The sequence below is a fragment of the Hippoglossus stenolepis genome, chromosome 23 (assembly GCF_022539355.2).
Source record: "Hippoglossus stenolepis isolate QCI-W04-F060 chromosome 23, HSTE1.2, whole genome shotgun sequence".
Classification (NCBI taxonomy): domain Eukaryota; kingdom Metazoa; phylum Chordata; class Actinopteri; order Pleuronectiformes; family Pleuronectidae; genus Hippoglossus; species Hippoglossus stenolepis.
The window spans coordinates 1,617,815-1,637,253 of NC_061505.1; the positions used below are offsets into that span (position 1 = coordinate 1,617,815).

General features: G+C 43.9%; 2 protein-coding genes across 3 annotated transcripts; one reads left to right on the top strand and one right to left on the bottom strand.

Moving 5' to 3' along the window:
- Positions 1-1,660: 1,660 nt before the first annotated feature.
- khnyn (KH and NYN domain containing) lies at positions 1,661-9,767 on the bottom strand. The gene is made up of 9 exons (XM_035148989.2): positions 9,260-9,767; positions 8,163-8,421; positions 6,930-7,064; positions 4,612-6,347; positions 4,011-4,141; positions 3,729-3,825; positions 3,296-3,403; positions 3,041-3,142; positions 1,661-2,888 (listed from the first exon to the last, which is right to left on the bottom strand). Exons 2-9 carry the CDS (start codon positions 8,418-8,420, stop codon positions 2,501-2,503), a joined length of 2,955 nt encoding a protein of 984 aa, XP_035004880.2. The 5' UTR covers position 8,421; positions 9,260-9,767; the 3' UTR covers positions 1,661-2,500.
- A 1,269-nt stretch (positions 9,768-11,036) lies between these two features.
- ripk3 (receptor-interacting serine-threonine kinase 3) lies at positions 11,037-19,387 on the top strand. Of its 2 annotated transcripts, none has more exons than XM_047338963.1 (13): positions 11,037-11,360; positions 12,712-12,873; positions 12,959-13,142; positions 13,538-13,693; positions 14,048-14,196; positions 14,480-14,529; positions 15,299-15,457; positions 15,622-15,704; positions 15,839-15,893; positions 16,280-16,344; positions 17,360-17,399; positions 17,516-17,694; positions 18,063-19,387. In XM_047338963.1, exons 2-13 carry the CDS (start codon positions 12,719-12,721, stop codon positions 18,267-18,269), a joined length of 1,482 nt encoding a protein of 493 aa, XP_047194919.1. In that variant the 5' UTR covers positions 11,037-11,360; positions 12,712-12,718; the 3' UTR covers positions 18,270-19,387. The 2 variants fall into 2 exon arrangements, with proteins under 2 accessions (XP_047194919.1, XP_035005233.2); XM_035149342.2 differs by having other exon boundaries at positions 11,039-11,360; positions 15,830-15,893.
- The last annotated feature ends 52 nt before the right edge of the window (positions 19,388-19,439 follow it).

Here is a 19,439-nt window from a genome sequence, read left to right on the forward strand (position 1 = left end):
CTCTCCTCAGACTCTTTCCTTTATTAATCCTCTGAAACTTTTTCTTCTTGGAAACAAACTGCGTCCGTTCTGCTCGATGCGAGCGAGCTTCCACCGCGAGGAGCGTGAGTGCGGGGGCGTGCGCACGCGAGCACGAGCGCTCAGGTTGAGCTGTGTGCAGAGAGGAGGGGGTAGATACACACACACACAGGGGATGCAAGTGTGACCTTTGACTTTTGACCTTCCGACATGTGACGTGATTTAGTTTGAACTAGTTCAGATTTTGTTTACGGTGATTTTGCATCTCTTGTCTTTCTTGGGAAGGTTTGTGACGTTTTGTATCTATTTTTGAAAGTTGTGTGTCTCTTTTGTGTGTTTTACTTTGCATACCTTTGTGGGGGTTTTGCTGATGAGTCAACCAACAAAATATTGAGTAAATCACAATCTGAAGAAAATGAAAGGGGAGGTTAGCAACTTCAAGATGTCAATTGTTTTTCGTATGTCTTTATTGTGGAACTCAGTTTTTTGGACTGAAGAGAAGAAACGGAAGATGTTTTTCAGTCTTGCAGATCTAAAATTAAGTTGAAACGTCCAGAATAAACTTGAAATTTCAAGATTAAACTCTGAATTTTTTAAGAAAATATGAAATAAACTCTCACCCTTCAAATACAAACGACATTTCCACTTTATTCTTGAGATATTCACATGTTTTTCGAAGGTTGGGGGTGAAATGGGCCTAAATACATGACAGTAAACTCTGTTTCCACACTGTTCCTCCACCCTCAGCTTCTCAGTGTAATTACACTGCTCCACAGACGTCACCTGACGTGCTGATCATTAAAAACATTGCTCTGCGTTTACGTAGCGTCAATCAAACTCAGGACTTTCCCAAAATAGACGCAGTGTGGCTGCCTCTGTTGTTCAAAACCCAGCGAACAGGTTCAGTCGCATCTTTCCTCAGAACGAGGTCACTTCATGTGAGTCCAGAAGAGAATCACGTCGTCCTATTCTAACCACTGTGTAAACACAAATCTATATTGTGTCATCACTTTAGTTTGCACTGAACAAACATGAGAATGGAAATGGCATTCAAATTGTAAACACGATCAAACAAGCAGGTTAAAGCACAAAGAAAACGAGATCCAGCACTTTGACACTAATGATAATTTCAAATCGAAGTCTAAACCTAAAGCCAGGACATCAAAACAGTGTGAATACTTTCCAGATATGGGAACGTGCAAAGTCAGGGTTCAAACAAAATGAGCAAACGGAGAAACATCCAAATAAGCTTGAACCAGTTTGGTCTTAAACAGAAAGAAATGAGTGCAGAGAAGTTTCTCCTCGTCGGGTTTGAACGTAACTTAAAGAAATAAACCGTGTTGTCATGGTGAGGTTTTAATTTGAAAAGATTTCTTCTTCCTTTTTATAATATATAGTTTTCCAACCAGATTGTTACAGAAGTTAAATCAGTAAAATATGAATTGACTCATGTTGCGTTGCTCTTCTCTCACCTCGAGGTAAAGTGCACCATCTGGTGGAGAAAACCATGAACAGCAGTATATTTCTTAACGACACTATTTATCAAATACCACAACCGAACAGGCCTACGTGAGGAATCTGCAGATCTGTCCACAGAATCAGTAAATCTGAATATAATTTAAAATGAAACCAAAGAAAAACGTAAAATATACAATTTTATTTATTTTTAACAGTCAGAAAATCAACGTTTAAATCAAACCTGATGTTTTCTTCTACACAAAAGAACGACTCCCGTCTCTTCCACACAGTGAAAACATCGTATTCATCCTCTGATCGACGGCAACGACTGAACATCGGACCTGCTTCAAATAAATTAGGATATAAAAGTGATGTCGTAATCGCTGGTTTAGTATCTTTTCTCATCTCACACCCGATGCTATGCAAAACGTTTTTACATCAAAAGGATTAAAAAGATAAGAATAAATTCAGTATAACAAATTATTATTTTTTCGAATATAAAAAGCATCTGTTAAGAAGTGTCTTTTCTCAGACTCGACAAACAAAACAGAAAGTGCTTAAGTTAACAACGTAGAAGACGGAAGAGGCGGCTGAGGCACCGGTGACCTCACGTCGTCACGACAACCCTGAGGATGACGCTTGGTGTCATTACACATCGGTTACGACATTAAATAAAAGCTGTGGGAGGTTAAAGACTCGAAATAAAGATGGACGACGCGTCGCCACCTCCTCCCACTGTGCAAAGATGAAGAAAAGATTTACCAAATACGAACGCTTGCACTTCATCTCTTGCTCTGATCGCGTCATTTAAAAGCAGAGTCTGTGCGGTAACGATCGGGGGGGTGGGGTTCTAATAACTGAATAAAACCAAACTTAAGGGAAAAATGGAAACTTGGGTTAAGAAAACTCGACATTAACACTCAAACTCCAGCTGACCCGGACAATCTCCTGCTGCTCCTTCGTATGTGGGAGACACAAAACAGGACACGTTCTGGAGTTCACGTCTAAAAAACGGGAAGGATTTCTAGTCCTGCTGCTCCAGGATCAGATCCGAGAGCACGTTGATGTCCGTCTCTGCCGAGTGCAGCTGCAGCACCAGCGTCACCACGTTGTCCTGAGCTGGGAACACCTGACCGAGCAGCTCCCTCAGGTCGGCCGTGTCCTCGGGACTCCTGTCCGCACGGAGCATCAGCCCGGAACCCGCGGCTCCGAGCTGCTTGTGCTGGTGTCCCGTGTCCTTCCCCTTGCCGGGCCCCTTCCCTTTCCCCCGGCCCCCTCTGCTCGCTGGATTCACGCCGCCACCCGGCGTTCGGTCGCGGAAGTTCAGCACCTCTGTTTGGGATCGGGGGGGTTTGGTCGCAGGGAAAGTGGTCGCTACGCCGGCGAAAGTGTGGTTTCCTGGGTCGGGAGTCCTGAGAGGAGACAGAGCTTCCTTCAGAAACACGTTAACACATCATCAGTCTGGATCTGTTCTTCTCTGAAGGCACCGTGACGTGGGAAATCCAACAGTCTTTACATTAAACGTCTCTTTTCCTTTCGTGTGTGTGTGTGCACGTGTTGATACCTGTGCTCTGAGCGCAGAAAGTGGTCCAGGTGGGGCCCTCCTCTCCCCAGGGGGTCGTCCGGCACCATGAAGTGATCGCCCACAAACGTGTACTGAAGAAGTCTGGGGGGGAGGCAACATGAGATTTGAAGCTTTAGATGCTGATTAATTTAGTGTCAATTAATCAACTAACATTTCCAAAATGTATCGAGGTGAAAGCAAAATGGCAGATGTTCGAGGTTCATATGAACACAATCCAGTCCAGTGACGACAAACCTCTTTTTGATGATGTCCCTCCACACCGGCGTCTCGTCAGAGAGGTCTCTCAGGTTGTCGTTGGTTACGATCACGCCGTCCGTCTTCTGCGCGAGTTGCAGCATGAGCCTGTGGAAACGAGGGAGAAGACGAGAGAAATCAAAGAAAGAACCGGTGACACAGTACGTTGTTGTAAAGTGTTGTGTTGAGTTTGGTGGATTTGTTACAGCAGCAGCTCTTCTGGGTCAGGAAGCAGAGGATCATGGGTAATGGGTAAAAGTCACATTGTGTGTTGCTTTAATACATCAGTTGTATAAGTTGTGTCACGTTCACCAACACAAAGCTGTTTAACATTTAACAGTGTGTGCTTTGACACAGATTTCACACGTCGCTGCTCGTGAACTTCCTGTTTGTTCACGTTCAGCTCGGCCACAAGCTTTTTAAAATCACGTACCTGTCGTCGTACGAGCTGATCCTCTTGCCCTGCACCTCTCGGGAGGGGGTGTAGGAGAGCAGGCCCAGCTTCTGCAGCTCCGTCAGATAGTGCTGCTCTGAGACGCACAACAAACAACACACACACACATGATCACATGTTCACAGCTCTGATTCGTTTCCAGCCCTGCACACGTGACTCACAATCAAACACAAAGCAGACAATGATTCTCCGACTGTAAGTAAATACGAAAAGCTGCTAATATGAAGGTGATGAGACAACACGAGGAACAGGAAGTGTCACCTTTGATCCGGGGGTCGCTCTTCTGTCTCCACTGCGGCAGGAGGGCGCTGATGTGCCGGTGGCCTCGGTCCCAGAAGTGCTGCACGGCCAGAGCGATTCCTCGACAGGAGAAGAAGTGACTGAGCCCGTGACTGCTCAGAGAAAAACCCACGAGAACGACGCCATGTTTTCAAAAGGATTGGTTGGGTTGTAAGTGAGATTTCATAAAAACATCTGGACGGATTCTCATGAAACGTAATGGGAGGATGTAATAAGTGTCAGGGAGTAACCCGGTGAACTTTGGTGTGGATCTGGATCCGAAGGCGGAACCAGGATCTGGATCTGGATGGTTAAGCGGCCTGATATTTAGGATTTGGTGCAGCTTGATTGAATTTAACAGAGGTCTGTGCTCTACTGAGTGATGTTCTAGTTAAATACTTTTTATATCTCAAAACAATCTGTGGTATATTTCCTAAAAGAACAAATGGGAACCACACAACCTAAATCTTTAACCCATATAAACCCTATTAACGGATTTAGACCTGATGCGTCTATATATCTTTATATAGACGGGGGGTTCCCTTTACAGCCGGATGATACATGTCAAGTTGTTTCAACCCACCTCATCGCCACGTTGCTCCCGTCAATGATGACCGTCCTCAGTTTTGCGTCTCCAGGCTGGTCTGTGAGCTGGAGGTCAAACATGGTCTGCAGTCCCTCTAGAAAACGCTGCTCGCCCGTCACCACCACGGAAGAAGCAGGCGTGAAGCCCCGCCTCTCCCGCGCTCTGGGTGGAGACGAGTGCTTCCTGGCGAAGACGGGGGCCTGAGGGGCTTGAAGGGCTGGTTTTACAGAGGTGGAGGACTTGGGCTTTGGGTGTGAGACTTTGTCGTGGGCTGAATGATTTGGTTTCGAGGGGGTCGGAGGGGACCAGTAGATGGCTTCGTCAAAAAGTTTGTTGGTTTGTAGATTGGCGAGTGGAGAATCGAGAGATGTGGGATAAGTAGGCATGGGGGGGCCTTTGACCTCCGGCAGGATGACCGGGTGTCGAGCTTGTGACTCTGGAGGCTGGTGCTGCTTTGGCTGTGAGGTGTGTTGACTCTGCTGCGGCTTATTAATCCAAGGGAACAAATCTTGTTCTGCAACACACAAATTTGGGATTTCCACTTCTACCCATCCTCCATCATCTGATCCTTCGTCCTCCTCCTCTTTCTCCAGCACCACATCATCCATCTCCCTGGGACCCTCGCTGAAGGCGTCCGTCTCCCTGACTCCCTCCCTCTGCAGCTCCAGGAGGAGCTGGTGGGTGGATCGATCAGGCAACATGTTGTAGAATTTAGCCACGTTCTGCTCGGTGTACCCACAGCTGGCCGCAGCTTTCTTCAACACTCCGAGGACAAAGTCTTCCTCGTGTCCTTCCTCCTTTTCCTCTGAACTCCGTCCCTCACAGTGTGTTGTGCCTCCTGTCGCCCCACTCGCTTCTCCAGCGCTGCTCATCACCGGATCTCGCCCTGCTGCCGTTTCCTCGTCTTCCCTGTGCTCCGTCTCGCAGGGTCGGTTCCTCTCGCTCTTATTCAGGGTAACACCATCTTTATGTGTTGGGTCCGGGCCACCTTGAGGCATCTGCTCCCGGTCACTGCGATCCTGCTCCTGTTGCACCAGATCCAGGATCTGCGAGGCCTCCTTAGGTCCCGTTTTGGCTATGACTCGTTTCACGACGTCCTCCGTGTACCCCATGGCTGTGAAGAACTTCAAAAGAAGCCAAAACTCTTTGTTTCCCATTGACATCTGTCGCTCCTGTTGGTCCTCCTCCCCCAACCCGTCTTTCTCTTTGGTCCCTAACGTTTCCCTCTGCTCCGGCTGCTCCTCTTCTCCGACCTCCTGCGGAGAATGCGGTGGTCTTTCCTCAGCACCCTCTGCGCTTCCCCGGGCGCCTGCAGATGTGGAGTCTTTTACCGCAGCTGCACTCATCCCTTCAACCAACCGCTCAGGAGCGCTGAACGGCTCAAGGAGTGCGTACGTGATGTCCGAGGGTCTGTCCCTTCCATTCTCGTTTACACCTGTCCCTGACAAGTTTGTGCGTGATCCGAGCCCGGATTCTTTCACCAGATCCAGCAGGATTTCCTTCACTGAGCCTGGAAGCACCAGAAGGTCCAGGATGTGCCTGTCCTCCCACTGCTCAACCACAGCTTTGAAGGCCCGGCGTGAATCCAGGGACTCGTCCGAGCCTCTGTCCTCCGTCTCACAGCGTCTGGACTGTGTGCCCTCGTATCTCTCCACGAGGTCCATGATGAGGGAGTACGCCCGCACCACCGGCTCTGCCAGACCGGATATTAGCAGGAACCCTGGAGCGCCGACCTGGTTCGATGAGAGGGAAACAGAATTAGTCTTTCAGTGGCTGAGACGTCAGGATCGACAGCTGACACTCACTTCCCTTTTTTTCTACAATGAAGATGTAAACACATTCATGAGGTATTTCCCAAGTGTTTGTAGTAACGAGCAGCAGCAAATACTGAAAAGGGAAGTTGCTGAAAATAAATTAAAAAAAATCCCTGAGCAAACATGAGAAAACATGTTCATAAAAAATTCCAATTTCTGTTTGACACAAGCAGCTGTTTCTTCATAAGGGCGATAACTGCTGACGTGACAGTGACATTGACTAATAATGTAATTTCTTGACATAATAACAGAAATATAATCCCAGAATATCACATTAATATCACTATTACTTCTGTCATGAGAGGCACAGGAAGCAGCAAGTGGCTGATGGGGGATAATTCATCAGAGTCAAATATATAGAAAAGATTAGAAATAAAAAGGAGGACATGAGGATGAAATCATTTGATCACCCCCTGGTGGCAGGATAGTTCATAAACTACTACCAGTACTCCCACTAATCACAGTAAGTAAATAAAAAGGGTAGGAACACACACCACCCACCAGAATGTGTGCGGAGGTGCTTTTTATCAGGCAGTCCATGAACAGCCCTCTGGCTCCACAGAAGACGCAGTGAAGGACCCCGGGGTAGGACACCTCCTGCTGCTCCTCCTGGTTCACGACTCCTTTCACGAATAACTAGAAGAAGGAGGGGAAACATTTGTCACCATCATGGCTGAGCTGTTAAACATGGAAACAGTGAATCTTGTGAAGGAAAAGTATTAGTTTGTCATCGTCACAGTTCGTCGAATGATATCACAAAGACATGGTGGATGAATCTGAAATAAACCTGTCGTCCGACTCACAGAGCGAAGGAAACTGTAACGTTCACAACCACGGACCAGGTGCACACTTGTTTCTGGAGCGTTTGACCACATCACATGTTCTTCATTGGCAGATAAGCTGCAAAGTCAATCAAGTAACTCGAGAGAGAGACGCAAAACGAGCACAGAGATGCAAAGCAAACAGGAAGTGCACTTGGATTCAACTCGGTCAACTGTTGTGTTGTTGTTTGAGGCCTGATGTTGTTGAGCAGAGCCACAGCACTGGTGTGTGTGGTGTGTGTGTGGATCGGTGAACACAGTGTGTGTGTGTGGATCAGATAACAGAACTCGGTTTAACCATTTGCTGGAAAGTCAACAGAGGCTCTTTAATCAATTCATCTGAATGAGTCACTTCCCCCCCGAACCCTGCCTGGTCTCTCAGTGAACTGGAGACTTGCACCAGCAGCAGCACGACCTCACTGCACCTTTTACTAACCAGGGTTCAGAAACTAGTTCAAACATCAGGAGTGAAACTAGATCCACACGACTACAGAAATACAAGAAACGCCTCAATCACAGGCTACTACTTGGTTCTTAATAAACAATAACATGCAGTATAGGCCATTAACCCTGCCTCCTCCATGTTCGCAGATGGGACACGGGCCAGACTAAAGGGTCAACATACAAATTCAATACATTTAGGATGGTTTCTGTCATTTTGGGTTGTTTTCAGGCAAGTTTGGTTTTAATTTGTTATTTGATGATATAAAAACAGGGATGATTTACTGACACGTGATTGGCCGAGCATGTTTAATGGCACCACGGCTTCACACCAGGATCACAGACTGGCTCCAAATGACGTCAAAACCTCAAGATGGAATCTCCCCCCCCCCCGTGTGCAGGATATTCTTTTGATCTGTATGGTCTCAACCTGTGACTAATAACTGACAATGAAACACGAGACATTTGTTACCTTGGCAGCTTTCACGTTGTGACTCGGCCCTCGGAGTTTGAGCCAAATCTGCCCGTTGTTGCCGTGGGGCAAGTCGTCTGCCCCGATCCCAAACGTCACCCTGAATATCCGCTCCACGGTGCGGTGCAGCGACGTGAGCGACCCCCGCAGCATCCCCGCACACGCAAACTCATCCTCCACCTCGGGGGGGCGTCCTCCTCCATCCGCTCTGTCAGCGTCCATCCCTCGTTCTTCTACCAGCGGCAGAGAGTGGAACATACTGCGGGAAAAAACACATCTGTTAGGAAATGTTCTCACACTTTGGTGGTAAATATGGTAAAAACATAAACTAATATATATATAATATTCACTCATGTTTTGAAACATCCCCCCCGACATTTAAAAAAAAATGGCTGAAATTAAAAACAAACAAAGTAAAGTAGGTTTCTTATGATCAGTCAGGCTTTACATTTTTTTAAATGGCATACTATTATATAATATGTAATATATATATAATAGATTCATCTCGTGGAACCATCACAATATATATATATATATATATATATATATATAACAAAATAAACAACGCGGAGATGATGTACATTTATGTTTAAATTTACCATCTGTATATTCGTGTTATCTTTTAACTTAAGGTTATTTTTAATCAAATTTATGGTTAAATTGTAAACTATCCGTCATAAGGGTTCGATAACATAAACAGTATCCATCAGCCTGTGCTATTTATGAAGTTATATATTATTTAGTTTGATCTCAGAGCTTCACACTTTGTGGAAATGAGCCACAACAACAACACACAACAAACCAGTGGGTTCACAACGATCAGAGTTGCACACATGTTGGATCTTATAAGTATTCTTCAAACATAACGTGGTGGAATAAATCAGAAATGTAATAATTCGTGTCGAGATGTTTTAGGCTGTAACACTATCTCCACTGTGATCTGTGTGATTATAGAGGAAATAGAAACTAGTAGAATAAACACGGTGGAGAAACAGCACATCCGAGCAGGAAGTGCAGCACGGACACACACACACGGTTGTGTTGCCTCGCGATGATGAAAAGTGTCAAAACAACTTGTTTCTGTGTGTTGTTCTTACGTCGAGGCTCGATCGCTCGTCAACGTTTCTCTCCCAGCAGGACACGGGTCGATCCCCGCCTCAGTCTTCCGCGCTCACACGACAACAACAACACGGACACCGAGCGACGTCCGTCATCTCAGCCGACCGCCGCTGCACCGGAGGCGGCCAGGGGGGAACCGGAGTCACCGAGGCCCGCGGAGGGCGAGCAGGAGGCCGGCGGCGGAGGACCAGGACATCGGTGCTGCCGCGGCGCTGGAGGGAGAGAAGACAAAACCGAAACTAAACACGCACACGCACACACTCACACACACGCACACTTAAACACGCACACGCACACTCACACAGAGTCAACACTCATAATAAACAATAACCATCCTACAAACTAAACGTATTTCAACATAAAAACATTCCGCCATGTTTTCTTATTTTAATTTAACCATGAATTATCAGTGTAGATAATAAACATGATTATTATTCAGCTTTTATTTTAAAAAGTGTTTTTAAAAAGTGACCGTGTCAAACAGGAGATGTGGGGGATTTCCACTGACGTCACAAGGGGGTTTTCTGTCTCTCTGTGTTTGACTCAGTGACACAGACTTAAAGACAAAATGTCTAAAACACATCACATTTCTCCACCAGTAACACACATACAGCATTAAAGAGATTCTGAAATCACCGTGTGGATAGAAAAGAGAAATAAATATAATATATGATATAATAACATCTATTTCAAAGTCTCCCTGGGAGACGAGGAGCGAGTTTGTCTTTCCAACAGGAAGAGAAACGTTACCTCGCATTGGTGCAGGTGTACCTAACAAAGTGAACACTGCAGTATCGCTGCACACATTCACTGTCAATTATCACAGCGCAGAAGACAGAGGGACACTTCGGGACTTAAAGTCACCGTCAGTCGTTACAAGCTCAGCCCTCTGCTGGCGAGATGTAGAACTTCATACGCTGCTCGAAACGTTTCTGTAAAAGTCAAGCAGGAGTCGAGAGTTTTAAAAAGGATTAGATAAGAAAAATAGGCTGTATGGGCTAAAGAGAGAGAGACAGAGAGACAGAGACAGACAGAGAGACAGATAGGAGAGAGAGAGAGAGAGAGAGAGAGAGAGAGAGAGAGAGAGAGAGAAGCAGAGAGAAGAGAGACAGAGACAGAAGACAGAGAGAGAGAGAGACAGAGAGAGAGAGAGAGACGAAGAGAGAGAGAGAGAGAGAGAGAGAGACAGAGAGAGAGAGAGAGAGACAGAGAGAGAGAGAGAGACAGAGAGAGAGAGAGAGAGAGACAGAGAGAGAGAGAGAGAGAGAGAGAGAGAGAGAGAGACAGAGAGAGAGAGAGAGAGACAGAGAGACAGATAGACAGAGAGACAGAGAGAGAGAGAGATAGAGAGAGAGAGAGAGAGAGAGAGAGAGAGAGAGAGAGAGAGAGAGAGAGAGAGACAGATAGACAGAGAGACAGAGACAGACAGAGAGACAGATAGACAGAGAGAGAGAGACAGAGAGAGAGAGAGAGAGACAGAGAGAGAGAGAGAGAGAGAGAGAGAGAGAGAGAGAGAGAGAGAGAGACAGAGAGAGAGAGAGAGAGAGAGAGAGAGAGAGAGAGAGAGAGAGAGAGAGAGAGAGAGAGAGAGAGAGAGAGAGAGAGAGAGAGAGGAGAGAGAGACAGATAGAGAGAGAGAGAGAGAGAGAGAGAGAGAGAGAGACAGAGAGAGAGAGACAGACAGACAGACAGACAGACAGACAGACAGACAGACAGACAGACAGACAGACAGACAGACAGACAGACAAAGACAAAGACACAGACAGAGAGACAGAGAGACAGAGAGACAGAGAGACAGAGAGACAGATTATTATTATAAAAAAAGAAGACATATCTACATACACAGCCATGAAATCACAAAAGAAAAATGCTGTTGTCACCACGGTGACCACACACACACACACACACACACACATACACCTCAGCCCTGAAGCAGAAGTGAAAGGGAATTTGATGGGATGGATCTGGGTCGTTCTCTCTCTCACTTCTGCTTTAATCTGTTCACATGTAGCTGCTGCTGCTGAGAGAGAGAGTCGATGCCCGAGCAGCAGGGTTTTCACAACGAGTGTGTCCCTACGGGTGAGTGCTTTCCCTGTTTTTAAAAAATCATCTTCATATCCTTATCAGTGTTGTAAGTGTCTGCGGCTTTGATCTGATCAGGAAATCCTACTGTGGGGTAGTTTCTACCTTTGATGTTGTGTTTTTCACTCGACTTATTATCACAAGTGATGTGAATCTGCTGTTTAACCATAGGTTCAGAGATAAATGTTCTTTTTTCTTTAACGTTTTAAACCAAACGTGTAAAAAGCTTTATTGTCGGGCCGTGGACACAAGGCAGGTAGCTTCGTCTGTGATGTTACATCATATTAACATTCAGTACAACAACTGAAACCGAGTGAGGGATGAATCAAGACAATCTGAATAATTGTGAACGCTTCGAGTGGTTTAACAGGAGTTCCTGGTATTCATTCCACCTTCAGCAACCTGAACAACATGTGGTTTCCTGTTAAGTCTGTGAGTGTGCGTGTGAATGCAGCCGCTTGTAGAAACACGACGTGGAATATGAAACCACCCGACATTTAGAAATGGGCCTCAGAAGAAGAACCTAAAGGTCATTTCCCCCCCCATGTTAATTCAAGAGTCGGAAAAAACAGGAGAAATTATGTTTTTCACCATGACACCATAAACTGTGACTCGGTTTTATTTACTTCCTGAAATGAACTGACAGAAAGAGAATATGACAGATTTTGGGAGGGAGACGAGTTAAAGAAAGGATTTTTAAAAGCGATTCTCAACGACATATATTACGTTTGGTTATTTAGGTCAATCATCAACCAAAAAATGCCCAATATTTTCTGGTTCAGGCTCTAGAACTTAAGGATTTCCTGTTTTTAGATTGTCGCTCACAGCTTAGTTCGGCATCAGCTCGAGGAAGTTTCCATGGGCCTCTGTTAGTTAACTAAGTTCTTAACAGAGAGAATGAAGTTATTGAGAAATAATCCAATAAAGAAATACATATATATGTTTGTGTCACATGATCTGATACATTGACGTTACACATTACCAAAGTCAAAAGTTAACAGGATTTGATAATTTCACTGGTTCAAGAAGTCTCTCAAACACTCGTCCAGTCTGCAAGAACCTGAACAACAAACTGCCTCAGGTGCCGTATTGTGTGTGAATGTGAAGATTGGTCGATAGGACAAGAGAAGAGCTACTTGAATGCACTCCATCTACCATTTACATGTCAACTGTCATTCAGCAAATATGATTGTTAATAGTGATTGAGAAAATATCACGTCTACATGTGGAATAAACTGGTCCAATCCCCCAAACGCTGGTGAGCAGCGACATTTTAAAAGTTTCCTTATTGGAGATAAACTCTGACCTGCTTCCCTCGGTGTTACCTCCCTTCCAACATATTCTACAGAATTACCATGGACTTTGAAAGAGTTCGTCCTCCAGTGATCGAAGACTCCAGCCTCACGAGCTGGGTTTCGATCGGCTCCGGGGGGTTTGGACAAATCTACAAAGTCAGGCATCAGGGGTGGTGCTGCGACGTGGCCATTAAGCTGCTTCATAACGACAACGCGTGAGTAGCTACAGAAGATTTTCTGTTGTCTGCAAGTGAAAATAAGTGAGATTTACTGACGTGACACACACACACACACACACAGACAGACACACGAAAAAAGGATCAAAGCTTTGCAGCGGGAGGTCCAAATGATGCTTCAAGGAAGCAGCGAGTATGTTATGCAGGTCCTTGGAGTCTACGATGGTCAGCCGCCGAACTTTGCACCCTCACCACAGCTGGGTCTGGTCATGAAGTACATGGAGAAAGGATCTCTGGAATCGCTACAGGTAACGCAGTCATGTCAGTGTGTGTGTGTCGACATTTGTTCTTTTTGGAAAAAAGGTCTTCCCCATGTTGGATTGTCATGATGTTTGGTACAAATGTTCAGAGGATGAGTCCTAATAAGTCAGATAATCATGCGAGTTCACTGCTCCCTGGTGAATCATCTCCACGTGGACTTGTGATGGTTCCACAAGGATGAATCTTGCTCTGCGGGACGATCTGTTATGTTGATGACGTTATGTTTTCACCTGTGTCTGTTCGTTGCTTTTTCTTTTCAGCAGGATTACGCAAATACGACTAAACGGAAGTTTTGCGTAATCCTGCTGACAAACAAACAAGTGGACTCGTTGTTATCAGAGGTTGAACCCAGCTGTCTTTATTCCTCACATTTTGTGAACAGAGCACTTTAGACGGAGTTCCACCGTTGCCGCTGGTCTTCAGGCTGGCTCACCAGGTGGCCCTGGGGATAAACTTCCTCCACAACCTCTCCCCTGCCCTCCTCCACTGTGACCTGAAGCCCAGCAACGTGCTGCTGGACTTGTATCTCAATGTCAAGGTGAGTGCGAGGCTCACTTGATATTGTTATGGCACGTTTTTTTATGGAAACTTAATGATATGAGCGAGACAATAAGCGTTTATTACTGAAAAGGTTGCCAAAGAGTTTGACAAACTTCAGGCCTCACTGGAGACAGCTTCAGTTGTTTCAGTTCCTCTAGTGTGTAGTTTAGGTTTTTAGTGAATATAAAAGTTCTACAAAGATGAAAAACCCAACGTTTGTAGTAAAGGCAGCTCCTGAAGCTCCTGAAACATCTAATACATTTCATTTTCTGCAGAATAACTTATATGCTGGAATTTGCATCTGTTATTGTCCCAATGCTAATTGTGTCCCTCACTGCCCCTTCTTCTCCAGCTCACAGATTTTGGCCTTTCTAAGCCTAGTCAGACTCAGGCTCAGGTTTCCAGGAGGGATACAGAAGACGGGGGAGGGACGATCAGCTACATGCCACCGGAGGCTTTTGGAATAAACTACAAACCTTCCCGAGCCTCTGATATCTACAGGTACGAGAGCAGTGAACCAGGCTTGAATAACTGTTTTATTTGTTGTGTAACTTCAAGGGAGACGTGTTATGCTCATATTCAGGTTTTAATTAGTGTTATTACTTGAAATGTTTTCACGCTCTAATGTTCAGGAAACAATTGATTGACGATTGAGTATTAATTCTACTTCTCTTGTTAGCGACGTCAGACAGTAAACAAACTGCCAAGAACAACAGTTAGCTTGGTCCTGATTGCTTCTGGCTACAAGTGGTGATCGTGGTCTTTAACCTTCTCTTTGTTCCAGCTATGGTATCCTGCTGTGGTCCATCGTCACAGGGAAACAACCGTATCCACGTAAGTGATGATTCGGTCTTTCACAGCTTCTCTCTCCACTGAGCCACATGCTGCCAGGACGGCAGAATCCCACGTGTGTGAGCCACGCCCACCACTTGTAGTTCTGAAAAACAACAGTTGTGCCTGTTCAATTTGGATCTTTAGCAGAATCTGATCTCAGCGCAGGAGGAAATTATCTAAATAAAACGGGTCCAGGTAATGTTACAGTGATCTTATCAGAACTGGAATTACTAGTTGGGGATTCGACCTACAGAACAATAATCAGCAGCGGTTTTGATGATTAATCTGTTAAATTACATTTAAAGAAAAGAAAAAATCATTTGTGAGGACGTGCTGCTATTTTCAGTCTTGTTTTATTCAAAATTCAATACACATATATTCTTGATATTAACTACTATTTGAACAAATCAAACTAATTAGACCAAATTTATTTAATTGGGGGGGTTTAAATCTCTACATCTTTCAAAATTCATCATTTGTAGAAAAATTACAAAGTGTCTTAATTATTACACACTTTCTATTCTACCACAAGGGGGTGCCAAAGTTTAGAGTAAAAAAAATGATTCTATATCAGGATGAACTAAAATGCAGATTTTGTCATCTGGTCTATCAGGCGTGTTTATTCTGTTGTTAATATTTGGTCAATGCAGCTTTAATACAAGCTTTAATACATCAAATTACATTTCTACGTTAAAGTGTCGACATTTCATCTAATCTCAACAGGACACAGTCTCCACAACCTGTTTTTACAATCTCTCCCCTGCTCTAGATGCACTCCCCAGCGTCGTGATGTTCCGGATCCCCGAGGGAGACCGACCATCGCTGGAAGAGCTCAGCCAGGTTGCAGACCAGGCGGAGCTGATGGGACTGAAGGAGCTCATGATAAATTGCTGGGGGGCCAGTTCCACCCAAAGACCCTCATCCTTGGGTGAGAAGAGCACTTCATTTAGCCTGGGAAAGCTACTGAGCATAATACAATTAATACAATATATATATGACGTTTTAGTTTGGGCGGGAACTTGGGGATTAACAAACACAGACAAATACTAAACCTTTACTCGTTTGTGCTCTAACATGAAATCTTTCTGGCAGAATGTACAAAAATCACAGAGCAACTGTATCAGACGCACAAACATGGAATTAATGATGCCGTCCATGAAGTGCTGAAGAAACTGGTAAATATCACACATCTCCACAAACGTGTCACGCTGACGCTGCACAACATTAACGTGACGCATCAAAACCACTGGAGACTGATCCATCGCTTCCTGATTCACTTATTTCTCTTCCTGTTTTGCAGGAGCAGAAGGAACGAGACAGAATAGCGGAGCAGCTTCAGAGGCTTCACGTCACTCCGGCCTCAGGTTTTACAAATTCTCTCACTTTCAAAAGATGATTTTTCATCCACTTTTCTGAAACGAGAGTTGGATGAAATACTCTGAGCAGAACCCAGCTGCTGGCTTTAGCTTCACATGTGCAGAGGAAACTCAATCTTCTCATCCAACTGCAGAAGATAATGAATTTCTTCCTTTGAGTTTGATCAAAATTATGATTATTATTCATATTGTTATTATAAACCTCTCAACAGCAGCCTTTAAATGCATCTAATGCTGTCCCTGAGGTAATTGGAACAAGTTTAGCTTATTTGTTAGTAGTTTAACAAAGTTTGATCGAGTCTGTGAAACCACAGAACTGTGAGCAGACAACACAGATTTCATTTCGTGTCATTGAATCCGTCTTTTCCTTCCAGGGGCTCCCAGAGTTCAAGCGGTGAACATTCAGGATAATGTGCTGACGGGACCTTCGCCCGTTCAGGTGAGAAACAATATATAGAGATATTAGATATGATCAGAGTTCAGACCCTCGCTGCATCGTTCGCGTTCTCACCGGATGAAATTACTTTATTTCTTATAAATCATGAAGTGACTCACTGGTCTGTGAGGTATTTCGATTTTTCCCCTGTGCCACAGATTGGTCAATACTGTGATGTTTCTTCACGACGTGTGTTTTTGCTGCTTCAGGGAAATATTACATGCATCACTTCCTGCTGCACCACATTGAGTTTGTGTCAAGGTCAATCAGAGACGGAATTTATATAGTAATTTAAAATATATATGTATATACACACATCAACATTAACAATCTAATATTTACTTATGTTATTTTATATATTGTATATATAATTTAGATCTATGAACAGTGTATCATATTATATGTATCAAAATACATATATTTTATCAATTCACTTGTAAATATATCATATATAAATTTGCACATATATTTAATTTAAGTCATACTATTATATACATATCACGCTGCATATTACATGTTTTATATATAATAACCTACGATACATTTTTTGCAAAACAAGGATTTTTACTTCAGATTCTTTGATTGTATTTTGCTTGTAAACTTTCAAATTAATTACTTTTCCTTTCTTAGTATTTTTATAGTACTTATCTGGTATTTTTTATTTAATTGAAGTATTTGACAACTCGACAATGAAAAGGATGAAGTCCCCACATACATGGCTCCAATCAGCTCTACTGTAAATACGACGGATGAGAATCTGTGGTTTTTAAAATATGTATTTTCTATGTTTTGATTTGCAGTAACAGTTTTTTTCTCAGTGTGTCTTTTAAAACACAAGTTCATGTACGTTACCGTCGGCTGAGTTTCGATTGTCAGAAGCAAACATCTCGCTGTGCAGTCATTAGATCAGTAGAAAACCAATCTATTAAAACATGCAACCGGCCGTTTTAGTGTTTCATGGTTGAGTGGTTCATCGTAAACAACTCACAAACAGAACTATTACTTCCTTCTGTTGCAGGAAGTGGCCTTTGGGAGGAGCTCAAATCAAAGGGTCAAAGGTAAACAGGAAGTTGGCGTTGGAGCCGGAGGGGGAACTTTACTTTAAGGTCACGATCAAGACAAACAAATCATCTACCACAGCTTCAGGTTTTCACATGCGTGTGTTCCCTCTCAGACCCGCCGGCATCCCGACAAGCAAACGTGTGTGATGTTGACAAGACCCACTCGTCCACAGACGACCATAAAGCCAAAGCTTCCTCCGTTCATCCCATCAGTGCATCGCCGGCGCCTCCTTCCACCACGAGGTCACCTCAGGCCAGTGCAGCTAAGAATCCCTCATCTCAACAGTTCCAGGTAGATTTAAGAAATGACCATAATGTCTCCAAACTTAAGAAAACACATTTATCATGAATCACGTGCATCAGAGAATGAATAACCACTCAAGGAAGAGAAGTGACCCTACGTCTTCTATATCGTGCTTTCACACACTTTAATCAGTACATTACTATGCAAAAAAACATGTATAATTATAAAGATCATTATATTTGTGAGAAATATTTGAATATCCCGGAAGAATTACAGAAATTTGGATGAAATACTAATATATTTTGATCGGTATTAGACATTTTCAACTGTCCGTTTAAAGCCTGGTCACAGTTTTAGTCTCATCTCTTCTCTTCTTTGAACTCATTTTGTTCGTTTGTCGTTTTTTACATGTGCAGCGTCAGTTTTCCAGCCCGACCCCTTCTTCTACGAGTCAACCGACATACAATGTCTACATCCACTGCAGCCAGGTGACGGGAGTTCAGAGCGGCAACAAAAACATCATGTACATCAACAAGGAGCCTTTAGAGAGGAGGCGACACCCAACAGCGCCATCTCGTGTCAACCCCCCGTCACCACATCCAGGAAGCAGGAACAACCACTGAGGAGGTTCACTTCTGAACACGATTCAGATTTGGTGACATGCAGGCTTTTGAAATTATGTTTTGGTGTTTCTGGGGAATATTTATTCTGCTTCTTTTGTTTTGAAAATGTTTTACCAGTCAGAAACGTATCACACCTCTCTTTCGCCCCCGTCAGCAGAAAAACAGGAGCCAAGTCCGATCATGTGGTTTTTAACAAGCTGTAGTCAGCAAATATCCCCGGTCGCAGCGCCAGGCCACCATCAGGCGCCAAAACACGACTTAACGCCAGACGGACCGTGAGTCACAAGAGGTCGATTTAGAATCTAACCTGTTCCCAAACAGTTCACGTCGTTTTAGCTGAAATTCCAAAAAGTACAGAAGAGTATTGGGACCAGACATAAGAAAAAAAGATCAAAGTCGAAAAAGTAAAGAATAGAATCTTTTTCCAAGATCAAAGTCAAACTTATAAGAATAAACTACTGGAGTTAGCACGTATGACTGCGTCTACAAAATGTGTCGATGATCGCTGAAATCGAGATTCACAGTGAGGTCACCTGTATTCGGGCTTCGTAGAGAACATGGCTGTCAGCCGCTTCAACCTCCGACTTCATTCCCGTTTTAGTTTGATTTGATCCTCAACATTTCCACTTTATTCTCGACATTTCCGCTCTAGTGTCATTATCAGCATTTCCACTTTATTGTCAACTTTATTCTCAACATTTTGACGGAAGGAAACAGAAGAATCAACCGTACAGGACACGTGTGATGGTTGATGGAAATCTCACGTTCAGTCTATTCCCAAAGATGGAATCTCCACCTCTTTAGTGGAACAGAGGTTTTGCTACAGGCCACGTTCATTTGCACTGAAATACAGAATTGGATCACCAACATATTTCTGCATTGGTATCAATTTGGTTTCTTTTTATACTTTTGTGTCTTTTTGTGGATTTATCTTTACCCGGTTTAACTTTGTATTCTTTTTTTTTTAAATGTTCATTTTAAATAAAAATTCTATGAATATCATAAACCAGTTTGAATCCATCATAAGTGTGTCAGACATCCAATGTGACAGTGGATTTGAATACTTGACAGAAACGTCCTCTAAATGTACTGGAAATAAAAGATATCTAGAATATAAACAGTCATAAAAACAGTCGTAATTAATAACTGGACTTTCTGGGTTTCTGCACT

Bases quoted from the DNA above. Each gene is read 5' to 3' on its own strand.
- khnyn (XM_035148989.2), bottom strand. From the start codon at position 8,420: ATGTTCCACTCTCTGCCGCTGGTAGAAGAACGAGGGATGGACGCTGAC. The intron at 3,826-4,010 runs GTGACACTTCCT...TGTGCGTCTCAG, and splicing joins GAGCGACCCCCGGATCAAAG to AGCAGCACTATCTGACGGAG. The intron at 2,889-3,040 runs GTATCAACACGT...GTCTCCTCTCAG, and splicing joins TTTCTGCGCTCAGAGCACAG to GACTCCCGACCCAGGAAACC.
- ripk3 (XM_035149342.2), top strand. From the start codon at position 12,719: ATGGACTTTGAAAGAGTTCGTCCTCCAGTGATCGAAGACTCCAGCCTC. The intron at 13,143-13,537 runs GTAACGCAGTCA...TTTTGTGAACAG, and splicing joins GATCTCTGGAATCGCTACAG to AGCACTTTAGACGGAGTTCC. The intron at 17,695-18,062 runs GTAGATTTAAGA...TTACATGTGCAG, and splicing joins CCTCATCTCAACAGTTCCAG to CGTCAGTTTTCCAGCCCGAC.